The sequence below is a fragment of the Tachypleus tridentatus genome, chromosome 6 (genome assembly GCF_004210375.1).
Source record: "Tachypleus tridentatus isolate NWPU-2018 chromosome 6, ASM421037v1, whole genome shotgun sequence".
Classification (NCBI taxonomy): Eukaryota; Metazoa; Arthropoda; class Merostomata; order Xiphosura; family Limulidae; genus Tachypleus; species Tachypleus tridentatus.
This window is the reverse complement of record NC_134830.1, coordinates 35,571,436-35,589,309: the sequence shown is the minus strand read 5'-3', so window position 1 is coordinate 35,589,309 and position 17,874 is coordinate 35,571,436. Positions and strand designations below refer to the sequence as shown.

The following is a 17,874-nucleotide window of genomic DNA, read 5'->3' as shown; positions in this document are numbered from 1 at the left end:
TTACCTAGATAAAACCATCAGAGAAGTAAAAATTAAGGAAGGCGTGACAAGTAGAATATTGAATCTTTATGAAAAAGAGAACCAAAGATAAGTGATACATTATTACTACAACAAGTTTACCAAGATAAAACCATCAGAGAAGTAAAAATTAAGGAAGGCGTGACAAGTAGAATATTGAATCTTTATGAAAAAGAGAACCAAAGATAAGTGATACATTATTACTACAACAAGTTTACCTAGATTAAACCATCAGAGAAGTAAAAATTAAGGAAGGCGTGACAAGTAGAATATTGAATCTTTATGAAAAAGAGAACCAAAGATAAGTGATACATTATTACTACAACAAGTTTACCTAGATAAAACCATCAGAGAAGTAAAATTAAGGAAGGCGTGACAAGTAGAATATTGAATCTTTATGAAAAAGAGAACCAAAGATAAGTGATACATTATTACTACAACAAGTTTACCTAGATAAAACCATCAGAGAAGTAAAAATTAAGGAAGGCGTGACAAGTAGAATATTGAATCTTTATGAAATGAATAACGTAATTTCAAAAAGGGCATAAATGAAAGTTTTCAGAACTTCAGAAAATTGTTAAACCCAGAATTAGAAAGAAAGAAATAGCTTGAGAAATTAATGTTTTCAATGAGAAAGAAAATTTAAGGAAATAACATTTCATCGTGTGTGGAAAAGTGAGAGGCTAAACACAAAGAGGAAATAACCTGATCGAAGAATTTATAAAGAGGCTGATAGGGAGCAACAATAATAACATAAGTACGCCATGTTCGAGCTCTGGCTCCAAGTGGAAGAGAATGGTAACCGGTCCATTATCGGTTGACACCCAGCTAACAGCTCGATAGACTGGAACAAAATGGAATAAATCGGATACAAAAACATAACGAGAGCCAGTCTCGAAGTTGCAACCATCCGACTACGAAAAATGGAAACTTTGAATACGAGAAGAAATGAAATGGTTGTGTTCAGTGAAAAAGAAAAGGACAAAGAAACTTAATATAATATAATATAAATATAATATATAAATAGTGGTAGAACGGAAATCAATAACATTTTATGGTAATAAAAGTGAAGGAAACTGAGAAACTGGGATCGAAGCTACAACCAAAGATAAATAGCTTTGAAATATCAAAACTTTTAAATAGGGTAAACAAAGAAAGGAAATCAGAGATCTTGATATTAATAGAACTAAAACCAAAAACAACAAACTCCATCAAATAATAAGTTGATGTTATTATCAGTGTTACTTCCCCAGTGAGCCAGTGATAATTTTATAAACATTCGACAATAAAATCCGGAGTTCGATTGTCCGCTGTAGACACAGTGCAGATAGCCATTGTTCAGTTTTGCGTCAAAACAACTACTACTAGACCGTTTGATTGTTTTAAATTAAGCACAGTGCTACATAATGGGCTATTTGTTTTACCCCACCACGAGTGAATCCGCAAACATTCCGCTGAGCCACTGATGGGGGACACCACGAATAAATTACTTTCTATGTGCTATTTTCGTGAATTCGAAAACTATCCCAGAATAACAATAAGACCGCACAGTTGTATTTTATTTTTACAAGGTCTCCGTGTGCTTTTAGAAAATATTTTAATGGATCTAAATAGAAGAAAACTATTTGATGATTGTAACAAAACAGTGAGTTCCTAGCGTATCAAACGCCACGTGCTTTAATCGTGATTCATCATCATGAATCACTCGAGAATGTTTGAAGTTTAAAAATGAACATTAAGTATTTCTGCCTTAAATATATTACACATAATTGTTCTCATACAAGACGTTATTGTAAAATACTTAAATACTGAATACTTTGTTTTTTACACATACTTAATGACATTCCTAGCTATGCTACGAGGTCACGAGCTGCTATTTGCTGATCTGGTCTATTCTGTAGCGTTTGTTAAGCCTTACCAGACTAATTGCAGCGTAACGAACTCTTAGGACACTGTTGTGTTATTATTTTTCTAAGTAGTATTTGTAGAAAAAATTAGTTTTTATGTATCACATTAATTTGCTTATAATTTTTTTACACGTCATACAAATACTGCAAGGTAGGTATGAAATTAAGCAAAACTTAATACTGGGTACTAATTACAAAACTTAATACTGGGTACTAATTACAAGTTATAAGAAGGATTTTTGTTTATTATTGATCCAGTGGCTTCCCCAGACGTGAATTGTGACGAAACGAGTGGCTCGTTTATTATCTGTATGTTTTGTTCAGGCGAACTGCTCATATCTGGCAGGAATGTCACAGCCCATTTCTGTGAAGGATATCTATATACCGATAAAGCAAAAAAGCGCAAAGCGCAGAAGGCATTATTATCTATAATGCATTAAGTGGTTTCGGCAAAAGGTGATAAACATATGAGGATTCAAAAATCCTAAGCAACAAATTGCACTGAACGCAATGTAATAAACAAAGCAAGCATGGTTGTCTTTGTAAAGATGGATAAACCACAAGAGAACAAGCTGCTTTTAGGCTATTTGGTAGAAGATAAACAACAGAATAAACTGCAAGAACAACACCCAGCACGTCAGAGATGGAAATCTGTTGCAACACTGGAAAAACCACTGGTGTATTTAAAAGGCACAAAAAATTAAAAACCATTTTACTACCGACCACGAAGTATTAGAAACGTTTGGAACTGGTACAGTGGATGTGAGGAATCACTGTTTTATGGCTGACTTCCAATTCAATCCTCTGCGACTGAGAGAAATGACTGAAAGGTTTGTAACGCTAAAAATCGAGGTTTGATATCTGTGATGGACAGGTAGTCTTTTCTGCAACTTTATAATAAACAAAAACAAACTTTGTGGCGGGTTCTTCTTAATATGTGAAATGTAATGTTCGCAGTTTAGCAGAGGTAACCTCTGGCTAAGAATAGGAGAAAGTAGTAACCTTAATTATGTAAGATGAAGTTTGTAATCTTTATTACCACAACATCGAATTATATTCTTGTATTAAGGTAAAACGTGAAATCACCTTTCTAACTCTTCAGCAGTATTTCTATTAGGCATGAGTGCGCACTCAGGGAACTGCGAAACCATTCACTGCGCACTTCACACAACTGTTAATTTAAGTCACTGCGCACTCCATTTTAACTTGAAATCATTTGACGTGCACTTCTAATAAGTGTGAAATCATCAGTACGCATTTGAAATTACCTGAATGCTCTCCCACGGACTTCTGTGCGCTTAATCCACTTAAACATATATTTTAAGTCCACGTACAGTTGAGAGGGTGTAGGAAGTTTCTCAAAATCTCTGGCTTAAGATAAATTTGTGCGAATTTCAAAAACAACGCCAGTTTCACATGATTTGTTGCATTGTTTGTTAATACTGTATCCCAGACTTTTTATTAATGAGTTCACAATGAAACCTATCCCATTTACACCAAATATGCTCGTCCTTTCAGCCGTAGAGATGTTATAATGTAAAGGTCGATTCCACTATTCGTTGATACAAGAGCAGTCCAAGAGTTGGCGGTAGGTAATGATGACTAGCTGCCTTCTCTCTTGTCTTACACTACTAAATTAGGGACGGCTAGCGCTGATATCCCTTGCGTTTGTGCGAAATTCAAAGAAACCCAATAAAACCCTAATTTACTTCATAAAATATACTTTTCTTGAACAAAACAAACAAAAAAATGAACCCACCACGTGCAGTTTTCCTTTTTTTAGATCAGAATAAAATTTAGTAAAGATTGTAAGCACATTTAAATTGTCCAATTTTGCGTGCTTGTAAATCAGAGCTGAAAGGGATCCGACATTCACCTAGGTCAGTGGTTCTTAACCTTGTTGGAGTTACTGAACCCCAAACGTTTCTTACTTGCATTCACTGAGCTCTTTGTAATTGGAAAAATAAAATATGTTTGTTTGTTTTGAATATCGCGTAAAGCTACTCGAGGGCTATCTGCGCTAGCTGTCCCTAATTCAGCAGTGTAAGAATAGAGGAAAGGCAGCTAGTCATCACCACCCACCACCAACTCTTGGGCTACTCTTTTACCAACGAATAGTGGGATTGACCGTAAGATTATAACGCCCCCACGGCTGTAAGGAGGAGCATGTTTGGTGCGACCGGGATTTAAACCCGCGACCATCAGATTACGAGTCGAATGCCTTAACACGCTTGGCCATGCCGGGCCCAAATAAAATATGATTTTTTCAAATTCAAAACATAAGATGTTTTATTAGTGCACAAAATGAACCTTGCATCAGTTGCACACAATATCACTGTGTTCAAAGAACAAAATCAACAAAACATAAATTTCATACAAAAACATAACTCAATGAATATTTACTGCAAATCAATGTGACTTTTGCTGTTGCCTTTCAGAGACAAGTTCAGAAATGTGCGGCTTCACCTTGACAAATGCCACTCTCATATCATTTTCGCAACAAAGTCTGTTCCTTTTCTTCGTTTTCATGTCTACCATCCTCTAAAAGTATTACTCGCAAAGACACATTGTAACAAACGGTATGAGTATCTCAAGGGCTTTCTTAGCAATAAGAGGGTACGCTACGATTTGGTGACACCGAAACGTTGAGAGCGTTGTTGTTCTGAAAAGTTGCTGTTGAACCTGGCTCTGCTGAAGTTCAATGATTTCGTCGAGGTATTCATCATTGACATCTGCTGTCGCAACACTAAAAGTGAACGGCTGTCTCACCCATGCTGGATATGACTCTCTGGTGGGGAAGCATCCGTCGAGAGACTTTGCGAGCTCATCTACGTGCATGGCAATTGCTTGTTTCAGTTCCCCTGGTACAGAAATGTCTCCGATTTCAGACACATCTTCGATCTTACTTACACAGTCGTCCAGCAGGGGAAAGTTTGCGAAGTTATCATTCTCTGTTCGTCGTTTTCATAACGATAGCTTTTTTTGAAAAGCCTTCAGGTTTTCTTCCGTTTCGATGATGTTGACTCTACCGCCCTGCATCTGTTGATTGAGAGCATTGAAGATATCGGCCATGTTCGCCAAAATGAGAATGAACTCAGATTTTTCGAAGCAATCTGCATGACAATGTTGGTGCTCTTGCAAAAACAGGGCTAATTCCACACGCATGGCAAACACACGATTCAGCACCTTTCCCCGGGATAACCACCGAACGTTAGAATGGTACAGAAGTACCTCGAATTCAGAGCCAATTTCATTACACAGCTCTTTGAAGATGCGGTGCTTCAGGGAACTATTTCGCACAAAGTTCACACATTCCACTACAATTTTTAATACTTCTGCCAGTTTTGAAGGCAAGGTTTTTGTTGCCAACGCATGGCTGTGCAGAACACAGTGCGTTACAATGATGTATGGTGCATCGGCTTTCACCAGCGCACCAAAACCAGAGTTTCGTCCCAGCATGACTGGAGCTCCGTCCGAACAAACTGCAGAAACCATATCCCACGAAAGATCGTTGTCTCTGAAGAAGTCATCCACAAGTTTCTTCACGTCGGCTGTCTTAGTTGTTGTTGTTGAGGCTTACAAAATAAAAAATCTTCTTTTATCTCGTCGTTCTTCACATAGCGCACGAATACAACAAGCTGGCTTAGATTGGAAACGTCGATGGTCTCGTCGAGTTGAAGGCTGAATTTTGCTGGGCTTGAAATCAGATCTGCAACTACTTGAGCCAAGATGTCATCGCTCATGTCATCTATTCTGCTGCTGATGGTGTCATTTGAAAGAGGAATTTGGGATAAATTATTTTCAGTAGCTTTTCCCAGCATGATATTCGCCATCTTCAACGCAGCTGGTTTTATGAGTGCTTCACCAATAATGTGTGGTTTGCCCTGCTTTGCGATCAAGTCGCAACTTCGTACGATGCTGTGAGGATCGGTTTGTCGATGGGTACAAAACCAAAAACAGGCAAAGTAGCCTTTTCATCGAACCTGGCTCTCTTTACTTTTGGCCCGGCATAGACAAGCGTGTTAAGGCGTGCGATTCGTAATCTGAGGGTCGCGGGTTCGCATCCCGGTCGCGCCAAACATGCTCGCCCTTTCAGCCGTGGGGGCGTTATAATGTTACGGTCAATCCCACTATTCGTTGGTAAAAGAGTAGCCCAAGAGTTGGCGGTGGGTGTTGATGACTAGCTGCCTTCCCTCTAGTCTTACACTGCTAAATTAAAGACGGCTAGCACAGATAGCCCTCGAGTAGCTTTGTGCGAAATTCCAAAACAAACTCTTTACCTTGAATTCAGCAGGCGTTGTGTTCTTGTATTTCCCATCTCCATGCAGCTTTAGGGGGTGTTCTCTTAGTTTTGCTGGTGCTAGATTAGAATTTCTCAACTTGGCATTGCAAATCATGCATTGAGGACGCTGACTCCCATCATGTTTCGTTATACGCGTGGATCCATATTGTACGTATTCGTCTGACCACTTTCTGTTTTTGCTAGACATAGTTAGAATGAAGGGATTGAAAAATTAGGAAAAAAAATCACAAAAGACGCACGATTACTACAGTCACAAGTCGACTGCTAATCGCATGAAGTTCTCTGCAGCACAGATATTAAGACCAAATGATGTGACGAATCATACGAGTGGGGTGAACGGAACAAACACACACACAGTGTGTGTGTCTTGACCTCCGCCGAACCCCTGAGACTGACTCAACGAACCCTGGAGTTCGATTGAACCCAGGTTAAGAACCATTGACCTAAGTGTTTTAACTCGCGAATATGAAGGCAGTGTTCCATGCGAGGCTTAATCAATGATCTTGAATTATAATATATTTATATGTGTCGGTATAACACGAGCAATGTAATCATTTTCACGTTCCTATTAACCTCCTCTTAACTATGAAAGAAATTCAAGATCAGCATGAAAAACACGTGGTATTCTTTTAATGTCACCAAAAGTGCGCGAAATCACAGATTCTTAAAACATTCCAAAATAATTACGTACATTTAAATTAATTAATACGGCTGCTAATTTATCATTACATTGCACAAAGTGTTAAAAGTTCTTTTTCTAGATTTTTATGAATTATCATAGATCATTTCATTCTTTTTTTAAAACCGTATTATTCAATTTAAACCAGGATTTGCCTATCCTTAATATTCGTCCTCCTGGCGTAGTATTCCTTAAAACCGTGTGTGGCGCCGTAAATATTTTGTTTTTTTTGTATTATAAAGACGATAACGCTGGTTTTTTGTAAAAAACGCGACCAGTTTTATTTGTTGAATACAACCGTGATGAAATGTTTTTCTATTATTATTTCATCTTTAAGTTAAAAAAGAATTACTGCAGCTGAGGATTATTACAACGCAGACAAGAATTACTGCAGCTGAGGATTATTACAACGCAGACAAGAATTACTGCAGCTGAGGATTATTACAACGCTGACAAGAATTACTGCAGCTGAGGATTATTACAACGCTGACAAGAATTACTGCAGCTGAGGATTATTACAACGCTGACAAGTGTTACTGCAGCTGAGGATTATTACAACGCTGACAAGTGTTACTGCAGCTGAGGATTATTACAACGCTGACAAGTGTTACTGCAGCTGAGGATTATTACAACGCTGACAAGTGTTACTGCAGCTGAGGATTATTACAACGCTGACAAGTGTTACTGCAGCTGAGGATTATTACAACGCTGACAAGAATTACTGCAGCTGAGGATTATTACAACGCTGACAAGTGTTACTGCAGCTGAGGATTATTACAACGCTGACAAGTGTTACTGCAGCTGAGGATTATTACAACGCTGACAAGTGTTACTGCAGCTGAGGATTATTACAACGCTGACAAGTGTTACTGCAGCTGAGGATTATTACAACGCTGACAAGTGTTACTGCAGCTGAGGATTATTACAACGCTGACAAGTGTTACTGCAGCTGAGGATTATTACAACGCTGACAAGTGTTACTGCAGCTGAGGATTATTACAACGCTGACAAGTGTTACTGCAGCTGAGGATTATTACAACGCTGACAAGTGTTACTGCAGCTGAGGATTATTACAACGCTGACAAGTGTTACTGCAGCTGAGGATTATTACAACGCTGAAAAGTGTTACTGCAGCTGAGGATTATTACAACGCTGAAAAGTGTTACTGCAGCTGAGGATTATTACAACGCTGACAAGAATTACTGCAGCTGAGGATTATTACAACGCAGACAAGAATTACTGCAGCTGAGGATTATTACAACGCAGACAAGAATTACTGCAGCTGAGGATTATTACAACGCTGACAAGTGTTACTGCAGCTGAGGATTATTACAACGCAGACAAGTGTTACTGCAGCTGAGGATTATTACAACGCTGACAAGTGTTACTGCAGCTGAGGATTATTACAACGCTGAAAAGTGTTACTGCAGCTGAGGATTATTACAACGCTGAAAAGTGTTACTGCAGCTGAGGATTATTACAACGCTGACAAGAATTACTGCAGCTGAGGATTATTACAACGCAGACAAGAATTACTGCAGCTGAGGATTATTACAACGCTGACAAGAATTACTGCAGCTGAGGATTATTACAACGCTGACAAGAATTACTGCAGCTGAGGATTATTACAACGCAGACAAGAATTACTGCAGCTGAGGATTATTACAACGCTGACAAGAATTACTGCAGCTGAGGATTATTACAACGCTGACAAGTGTTAATACGATTATTTTCCGGATAACATCGCTCATTTTTTCGAGGTTTTAATTTATAATTTTCTTAGAAAATTCTCAAAAAAATCCAAATACGTAGCCCTAAACATTACATTGTAGGTCCTGACAAAAAGTAGCGTAATTAAAATTGTTTCCTTTCAATAATAAGGCGGAGCAAGTCTTGTAATTGTAAGAGGTTTATCTTTGTTACAAGTTTTCGTCATCATGAGACTGTCTGATCAGAATAAATCTCTCATCATCGTCAGCCCGTGGTGGGCAGAACACAGAAATAATCCATTTTGTAGCTTTGTACTTAATTTAAAACAAACGACTGTTTGTTTGTTTGTTTTTTAATTTCGCGCAAACCTACTCAAGGGCTGTCTGCACTAGCCTTCCCTAATTTAGCAGTGTAAGACTAGAGGAAAGGCAGCTAGTCATCACCACCCACCGCTAACTCTTGGGCTATTATTTTACCAACGAATAATGGGATTGACCATCACATTATAACGCAACCATGGCTGAAAGGGCGAGCATGTTCGGTGCGACGGGAATTCGAACCCGCGACCCTCAGATTACGAGTCAAGCGCCTTAGCCCACCTGGCCATGCCAGGCCTCTGACATTGGTAGCGTTACTAACGGATACGTTGTGCACAAATCCTGTGAAACTGGTACCATAGCTAAAAAATAACTATAGGTGGCATATGAGTCCTTTGACGTTGGTAGAACTACAAAAGGGTAATGATACGTGGTGTACAGATCCTCTGACAATGACAGTATTATCAAAGAATGATGGTTGAAGATGTAAAAATGCTCTGGAAATTACGTTCCCTACTCAAGGGTAATAGTAATAACAGATGTAAAATTCCTTTGAAATTGGTATCTTTACCAATCAAAAGTGATACAGCATTGGTGACGAAAGTAATTAATATAATTAATCAAATATTATGATAAGTACAGAACTGCAATAATCTTCAATATCCTAAACGTTTAGTACATTGTGTGGCATAAGTACATCTATCACTATTTCTTTGGCAATTAAGAACATCGTGTGCATTGTTTCGTGTTTGGTAAATACCTCTTGGAAATCAGAATATATATATGTTCTATACTTCACTAACGGAAAGACACACGTCTGCAATGCATTTCCCTTTGTGAAGAAAACGGTTAGATATCTCTAATACCCACATTTTGCTGACATGACGTCATACAGGTTCAGAATTCTGGGAGTCTGAGATTTAAGTTAGTAGATATTAACTTTTAGAGTGTTTTTGGGTTGGGCAAAAACTAACATCAATTTTTTTAGTCCACGCTGCAGCACCATAGTGTTTGGTGAATGAGTTTATTTGTGAGCTCCACAGAGTAATAAATTAAAAGATAGTGTTATATAAATTGATAGTTTATATGTAAATAAAATCTTCATGTTTTAAAATACTCCAATTATCCTGGAAAAGAGATGTTCGAAACAAAAAATACTTACTAACTTTTCCCTAAGAAACAGTGCGTGAGCTGGAACGTCTTTGGAACATCCTGCGCTGTGCGTTCTTCTCAATAGTCGAGAAATCTTTTCAGTTCCTTTTGATATAGAAGCAGCCATTGCAGCGCCCCCTGGTAACTTGCAGTTATCTCCTGATCCCTTTCGAACCTTTGTTCGAACACCACAGACCCAGTCGTTGGTAGTTTCGGATCCAGACTCCTGACTGTCAAATTCTGCGAGCTGATCTGAGGTCAGACTTCCGCGTCTTATCATTTCTTCATCTTTTTGCTGATCGCTAGAAGCCGGTCCTTCGCTTGCTGTCTGGCTGTACTCGTTAGTGATTGGTTCCGTCATATTGTAATCGGTACGAATATTACATTTCTGCTCAAATTCGAAAGTTTGGCTGGTACTTTCGTACGAAGGAGTTTCACCTGTGCTGCTCGAAGCCCAAGAAGAACTATTTTCTTCCCAAGCATTCTCTCCACTTTCAATTACTGTGGTTCCTCCATCTTTTTGCGTCAGTTTTTCCGGTATTCGTCGCATTAAGCCATAATTGTCCCTTTGAATGGCGTCATATGGAAAGTGTTTGTCATCAGGTTCACACTGAAAATGATCCATTTTGAAATCGTTCTATAAATCATCCAGATCCTTCGACTTTAAAAACATCCTGTACAATAAACAAAGAAATAATAATTCGTAAACAATCAGAACAAGACATTTTAGAGCACAAGTCGGATGTGTATAGTAACTTTTAGCACACATGTATATAATACAAAAGTATTGATAGAAAGTGGACCAGTTACAAAATAGGTGAAGTTTCCTACATTTACTTCCTGGATTAAAAAAAATAGATTTTGTGAATTATTATAATGAGCTCACAGTAATAGTTTTACATACTAAATTGGGAAAATTTCTTATCGTTAATTTGTGGACTAATCCAGAAAGGTCGAAACAACAGACAGCGAAAACACACGTGTGGTGTATAGGAAATATTATAATAATGATATTTTTGTAAGTTTTGGGAAGCGCCAGGATATAAAAAACACAATGTCACCACAGTAAAATTCTTAGACTTTCTTACAAGATGATGCGGCGTTTGAAAAGATACCATTTTTTAAAGTTGTTTGTTTACTGTAATAAAAAGGTTCTCGCTTCTTGAATAGCTACTATTATCATTAGAACACCATATGTTCCAAGGATAATATGAGAAATTTGTTTGTTTGTTTTTAATTTCGCGCAAAACTGTACAATGGTTATCCGCGCTATCCGGCTCTACTTTAGTAGTGTAAAACTAGAGGTGGTGCAATTAGTCATCACCACCCATCACCGACTCTTTTACGAACGAATAGTGGAATTAGCCATTACATTATAAGAGCCCTATTTAGATCAAATTCATCTTTTCATATTTCAGTTCTATTGAAAACGGAATGAATCAGCATTAGAATATAAAAAATCAAACACACACATAGAAAAAACAAATACTTTACTATAACTGTCATTATGATATTCAGTTTTCTCATGTTTAGGCCAGGCATGGCCGGGTAGTTAAGGCACTCGGCTTTGCGGGTCGCGGGTTAGAATCCCCGTCACACCAAACATGTTTGCCCTTTCAGCTTTGGGAGCGTTATAATGTTTCAGTCAATCCCATTATTCGTTGGTAAAAGAGTAACCCAAGAGTTGGCTGAAGATGGTGATGACTAGCTAGCTGCCTTTCCTCTAGTCTTACACTGCTAAATTAGGGACGGCTAGCGCAGATAGCCCTCGAATAGCTTTGCGCGAAATTCAAAACAAACAAACAAGTTGCAAGATAAACAACTCGCTAGTATTTGGTTATTTCAGAAATAAAACTTAAACTGTTTTAGAAACACAATTCACCAAAGTTTAGATATGACTGGCCTATCAACCAGAATAATTTGTTAAATAAATGAGAGTATAGTAAGGAAGACAAACGTTTTTTCACTGGCCATTTATTATTGGTTTCCAATAAGAGAGATAATGACGACATCTCAACCACAAACCTTATGCGCTAACGCCACCTGTTAAAAAACAACTGACATAGACTGTAAATTACTGACATAGAAAATGTTCCCAGAGAGACTTTGTGTATTGCAATCCCAGTTGATTTCATAAGCTCTGGTACTGAGCGAAAGGCAGTAGTACCACGCATCGGTCAAGGTCTGCAGACTGGAAACCTAAAACACAGAGCCAGTAGAGAAAGATTTGTAAAAATAAATATTGGTCTTATTGTGATGTAATGTAACACAATTAATAATCAACAGTTGACACAATATCTCGTTTTTCATTATTTTATAAAGGTAGCATTTAATTTTGCGTGTCTCTAGAGTAAATGATTTTTTAAAAATTTCGCGCAAAGTTACTCGACGGCTATCTGCACTAGCCGTCCCTAATTTAGCAGTGTAAGACTAGAGGAAAGGCAGCTAGTCATCACCACTCACCGCCAACTCTAGGGCTATTCTTTTACCAATGAATATAGGAATTGACCGACACATTATAACGCCCCCACAGCTGAAAAATCGAACATATTTGGTACGATTGGGAATCGAACCATCGAACAATCAAAATATGATGTTCCTAAATAAATAGGACCCGGCATGGCCAAGCGTGTTGAGGCGTGCGACTCGTAATCTGAGGGTTGCGGGTTCGCATCCCGGTCGCGCTAAACATGCTCGCCCTTTCAGCTGTGGAGGCGTTATGGTGTAATGGTCAATCCTACTATTCGTTAGTCAAAAAGTAGCCTAAGAGTTGGCGGTGGGTGGTGATGACTAGCTGCTTTCTCTCTATATTTACACTGTTAAATTAAGGACGGCTAACGCAGATAGCCCTCGAGTAGCTTTGCGCGAAATTCAAACCACACCAAGTCCTTGCTTGGTAATATACCAAAACACTTATTACCGTATTAGTTCTAAGTGTAGTCAAAAGGTTGACCATGAGTGTCATTAGCTCACAATTACGGATGTGTAACTCTTTTGTAGCTTTGCGCGAAAATATAAAGCAAGGATAAAAAATTATTATTTCTTCTAAGTCGTGAATTTAGACATTTAGCATCAAACAGAATGAAAGGCTTAGGTTTACATTAGTGCTGCCATCTAACAAATAAATATATAACCATATAACGATTCTCTGCTTAACAAATAAAAAAAAGCTGTTTTAAAAACTTTCGTGTCGCTTGCAAATGTTAACATAAAAAAATCTAAAAAAATATTTGTACCATTGATTTACATGTTTTTCGTTATTTCAAAAACATACTTATGTTATATTTGCTGATGACTATGAAAGTTATTTATTATTATAATTAATTAAATAATAGTTGAATTTACTAAAGTTTAACATGTCAAAACAATTATAAACGAGATAATGAAATGATAAAAAAATATTCAGAAATAGGAAGTAAGCAATTAGAACCTAATAATTCCACGTAACCTTTAATTTAAAATTACAAAAAATATGGAATAAAAGAAGCGCTTACATGTTCACAATTACTATGCAAAATTTCTCCGATGCCTTGACAACGTTTTACTAGTTTGAACATATATTGATTTGTCTTTAGTGTAATTGTTTGTATTTTCTGTAATTGTTTTCTAATAAAAATAAGTAAATGTTGCTGTTTTTACCTCTTGATAACTTGAAAACAATTAAATGGTATCACATACTATAGTCAGTATTATCTCAAAGTACCATTTTTGATAACAGTTCGTAAATTTCATACATTTTAATAATTTAAATAGTGTCTCAACCACTACTGTACTTCTCGTTTTGCAGCTTGTCTGAAGAGTTCTGGTATTGTGAGAAAGGCATATTTGACACTGAATATTACAGATATAGTGTGGCTTAGATATTGTCATACATTCTTCTTTACGTTCACTCTAACGTTGTTCGAATTACAACCTTCATAATTTAAATAATAGGATAACTATTAGTCCATCTAATAAACAAATGTGAAATTTCATGTTATGAACATCTTTACCTGGCAATGACGTTTAATCGGTGATTTTCATTTTCACTTTTGTATTGTTTAACTTGGTACAAAATGTAATATTCAAGGATGCGTTGGTTTATATATTATAATTTTTTTAAACAATTTTCTGGAAACTAATTATTGAGATTTGAAAAACAATTCTGTAGTACGTATCTTGACGAATGAAATTGATTACTCAACACCTGTTCAAAGTGCAATATCACTATCATTCACAAGATGGCAGCACAAACAGACATATATATTCATGTTCTCATTAATTCTGAAAAGAATAATGTGAAGAAGTTTCACATAGGTAATATGTTCAAATATCTAATATGTAGCCCTCCAGAGGCACAGTGGTAAGTCTCATGGCTTATAACGCTAAAAACTGGGTTTCGATAAACGATGTTATTTTGTATCTGTAGCCTTAACAACATACAAGAAAACGAGTTATTAAGGAAAATGAGTATGCTTTTACTTCTTTGTTTATATTGTCTTCTTCATATAGATAACGCATTGATTAGATATAGTAATGAAACATAAGTATAAACACAACGTTACCATCGAGACTATATTCTGACGTGCAGACAAATGTTACAAGATTATTAAGCCTATTTCTCACGTGTAAATGTCACAAGTTTCTTTCTTGTGTTTAATTAAGTGTTATATCACTACTAAATTTTGTTACTAATGTGTAAGTAACACGACGTGCTGTTTTCGCGTGTACAGTCTTTACCCGATTGCCGAGCTTTGTCGCTCAGTTGCTACATTAGCAACGCCATGTTTTTTGTTTATTTTTAGTTTTTATCAAGTACAGGTGCTAAAAGTAATTTAGTTCAGAATAATCAGACTAAAGTCTTGATTAGACGTTTTATGGAGATGTATATCAAGTGTATAAATATCACATCTTATTAGGAACACACACATACAGACGTGACTATTAACTGAGATCATTAATATTGTTCTAAGCAACTCATAAATTAAACGTTAAGATTGTAAACCAAAAATTCTTTAATTTCGCAATCAGATAAATAATAGGTCGAAATTTGTAAAGTTATCTTGTTTTATAATAGGTCGAAATTTGTAAAGTTATCTTGTTTTCATAACTAAAAATATTTTACAAAACGTTTTTTAATATTTCACAGACATTTTTTCCTAAGAGTTTGCAAAAATGTTATAATAACTTAGACAATTATTTAAAAAATGGATAGTTTTTGTTGTTGTTTTTTTTAATTTATCGTCTTCCGATTGGACAGCGATATATCTGCGGACTTATAACGCTAAAACGTGGGGTATGTTTCCCGAGGTGGACACGGCAGATAGCCCGATATGATTTTACCTTAAAATAAATAAACAATTAGATATATCGCTGAAGATGACCTTATAAGATCGAACACACCTAGATGTCAACGGATTAGATTTCCTAAGATTTGTGTAAAATGAATTCTTTGGTAGTAAGTAGGACGACTGGTAAATTAAAACTGGATAAGATTCAAGTCACTAACAAGTATTTCTCTGCGATTTTCAAAGGTTCAAAGATAAGGCTTGCAAACCCCTATATTTTGTATCTGGTAGACCAATAGACAGTGGGCAGGCGCCTCAGGTTTGGAAAACTTCTAATGTTACCCCTATTTTTGAAAGGGATAGGATGGAGTTCCTCTGGAAATTCTGGTCTGATACATAAATATCCACAAAATCATTTTGTGAAATATAAAATACTAATAAAATTGCAAAACGAGTTCATCAGAAGACAATTTTTCGAGGATGTGACTTGTCACCAGGACTATAGATGGTATGAGGGCTAGCGTACTTAGATTTACAAAAACTTTTCGATGAAGCGCCATACAAAATGTTAACTACGAAAATCACAGCGATGGGAATTATAAGACTAGAACTGGACCGCAGGTGCTTGGGTGAGAAGCACAAGGTTGTTATTAAAGGAAGTCCAGCGAAACAGGACTCTTGTTACTGGTGGAGTTCCTCAGACGCAATTTTTGGACCTTTGTTTTTCTTATTTACATTAATAATATCACTATGGGTATAATAATTAAATTAATCAAGTTTTCTGATGACATCAAACTCTTATGAACCTCTAATTGTATTGAAAATGTCGTGGTGTTACTGAGCGACTTTTGGTGGGATAAAAGGGATGTTATTTATGTTTTGGTGGGATAAAAGGGTTGTTATTTATGTTTTGGTGGGATAGAAGGGTTCTTATTTATGTTTTGGTGGGATATAATGGTTGTTATTTATGTTTTGGTGGGATAGAATGGTTGTTATTTATGATTTGATGGGATAGAAGGGTTGTTATTTATGTTTTGGTGGGATATAAGAATTGTTATTTATGTTTTGGTGGGATATAAGGGTTGTTATTTATGTTTTGGTGGGATAAAAGTGTTGTTATTTATGTTTTGGTGGGATAGAAGGGTTGTTATTTATGTTTTGATGGGATATAATGGTTGTTATTTATGTCTTGATGCGATATAAGGGTTGTTATTTATGTTTTGGTGGGATAGAAGGTTTGTTATTTGTGTTTTGGTGGGATAGAAGGGTTGTTATTTATGTTTTGATGAAATAGAAGGGTTATTATTTATGTCTTGATGCGATATAAGGGTTGTTATTTATGTTTTGGTGGGATAGAAGGTTTGTTATTTGTGTTTTGATGGGATATATTGGTTGTTATTGATGTTTTGGTGGAATACAAGGGTATTATTTATGTTTTGGTGGGATAAAAGGGATGTTATTTATGTTTTGATGGAATATAACTGTTGTTATTTATGTTTTGGTGGGATAGAAGGGTTGTTATTTATGTTTTTGTGAGATAGAAGGGTTGTTATTTATGTTTTGATGGGATATAAGGGTTGTTATTTATATTTTGAAGAGTTGTTATAAAGGTTGTTTTTTATGTTTTGGTGGGATAGAAGAGTTGTTATTTATGTTTTGATGGGATATAATGGTTGTTATTTATGTTTTGGTTGGATAGAATGGTTGTTATTTATGATTTGATGGGATAGAAGGGTTGTTATTTATGTTTTGGTGAGATATAATGGTTGTTATTTATGTTTTGGTGTGATAGAAGGGTTGTTATTTATGTTTTGGTGTGATAGAAGGGTTGTTATTTATGTTTTTATGGGATATAATGGTTGTTATTTATGTTTTGATGGGATATAAGGGTTGTTATTTATGTCTTGATGCGATATAAGGGTTGTTATTTATGTTTTGGTGGGATAGAAAGTTTGTTATTTGTGTTTTGATGGGATATATTGGTTGTTATTGATGTTTTGGTGGAATATAAGGGTATTATTTATGTTTTGGTGGGATAAAAGGGATGTTATTTATGTTTTGATGGAATATAACTGTTGTTATTTATGTTTTGGTGGGATAGAAGGGTTGTTATTTATTTTTTGGTGGGATATAATGGGTTTTATTTATGTTTTGATGGGATAGAAGGGTTGTTATTTATGTTTTGTGAGATAGAAGGGTTGTTATTTATGTTTTGATAGGATATAAGGATTGTTATTTATATTTTGAAGAGTTGTTATAAAGGTTGTTTTTTATGTTTTGGTGGGATAAAAGGGTTGTTATTTGTGTTTTGATGAAATAGAAGGGTTGTTATTTATGTCTTGATGCGATATAAGGGTTGTTATTTATGTTTTGGTGGGATAGAAGGTTTGTTATTTGTGTTTTGGTGTGATAGAAGGGTTGTTATTTATGTTTTTATGGGATATAATGGTTGTTATTTATGTTTTGATGGGATATAAGGGTTGTTATTTATGTCTTGATGCGATATAAGGGTTGTTATTTA

General features: G+C 36.1%; 1 protein-coding gene across 1 annotated transcript in view; it reads right to left on the bottom strand.

Moving 5' to 3' along the window:
• The window catches only part of LOC143252237 (uncharacterized), a 73,897-nt gene that overhangs the window by 40,799 nt on the left and 15,224 nt on the right, over positions 1–17,874 (bottom strand). The window contains exon 2 of the mRNA XM_076504072.1: positions 10,097–10,760. Within this exon, the coding sequence (XP_076360187.1) occupies positions 10,097–10,711 (615 nt within the window). The 5' untranslated portion in view covers positions 10,712–10,760. The remainder of the gene's footprint in view (positions 1–10,096; positions 10,761–17,874) is intronic.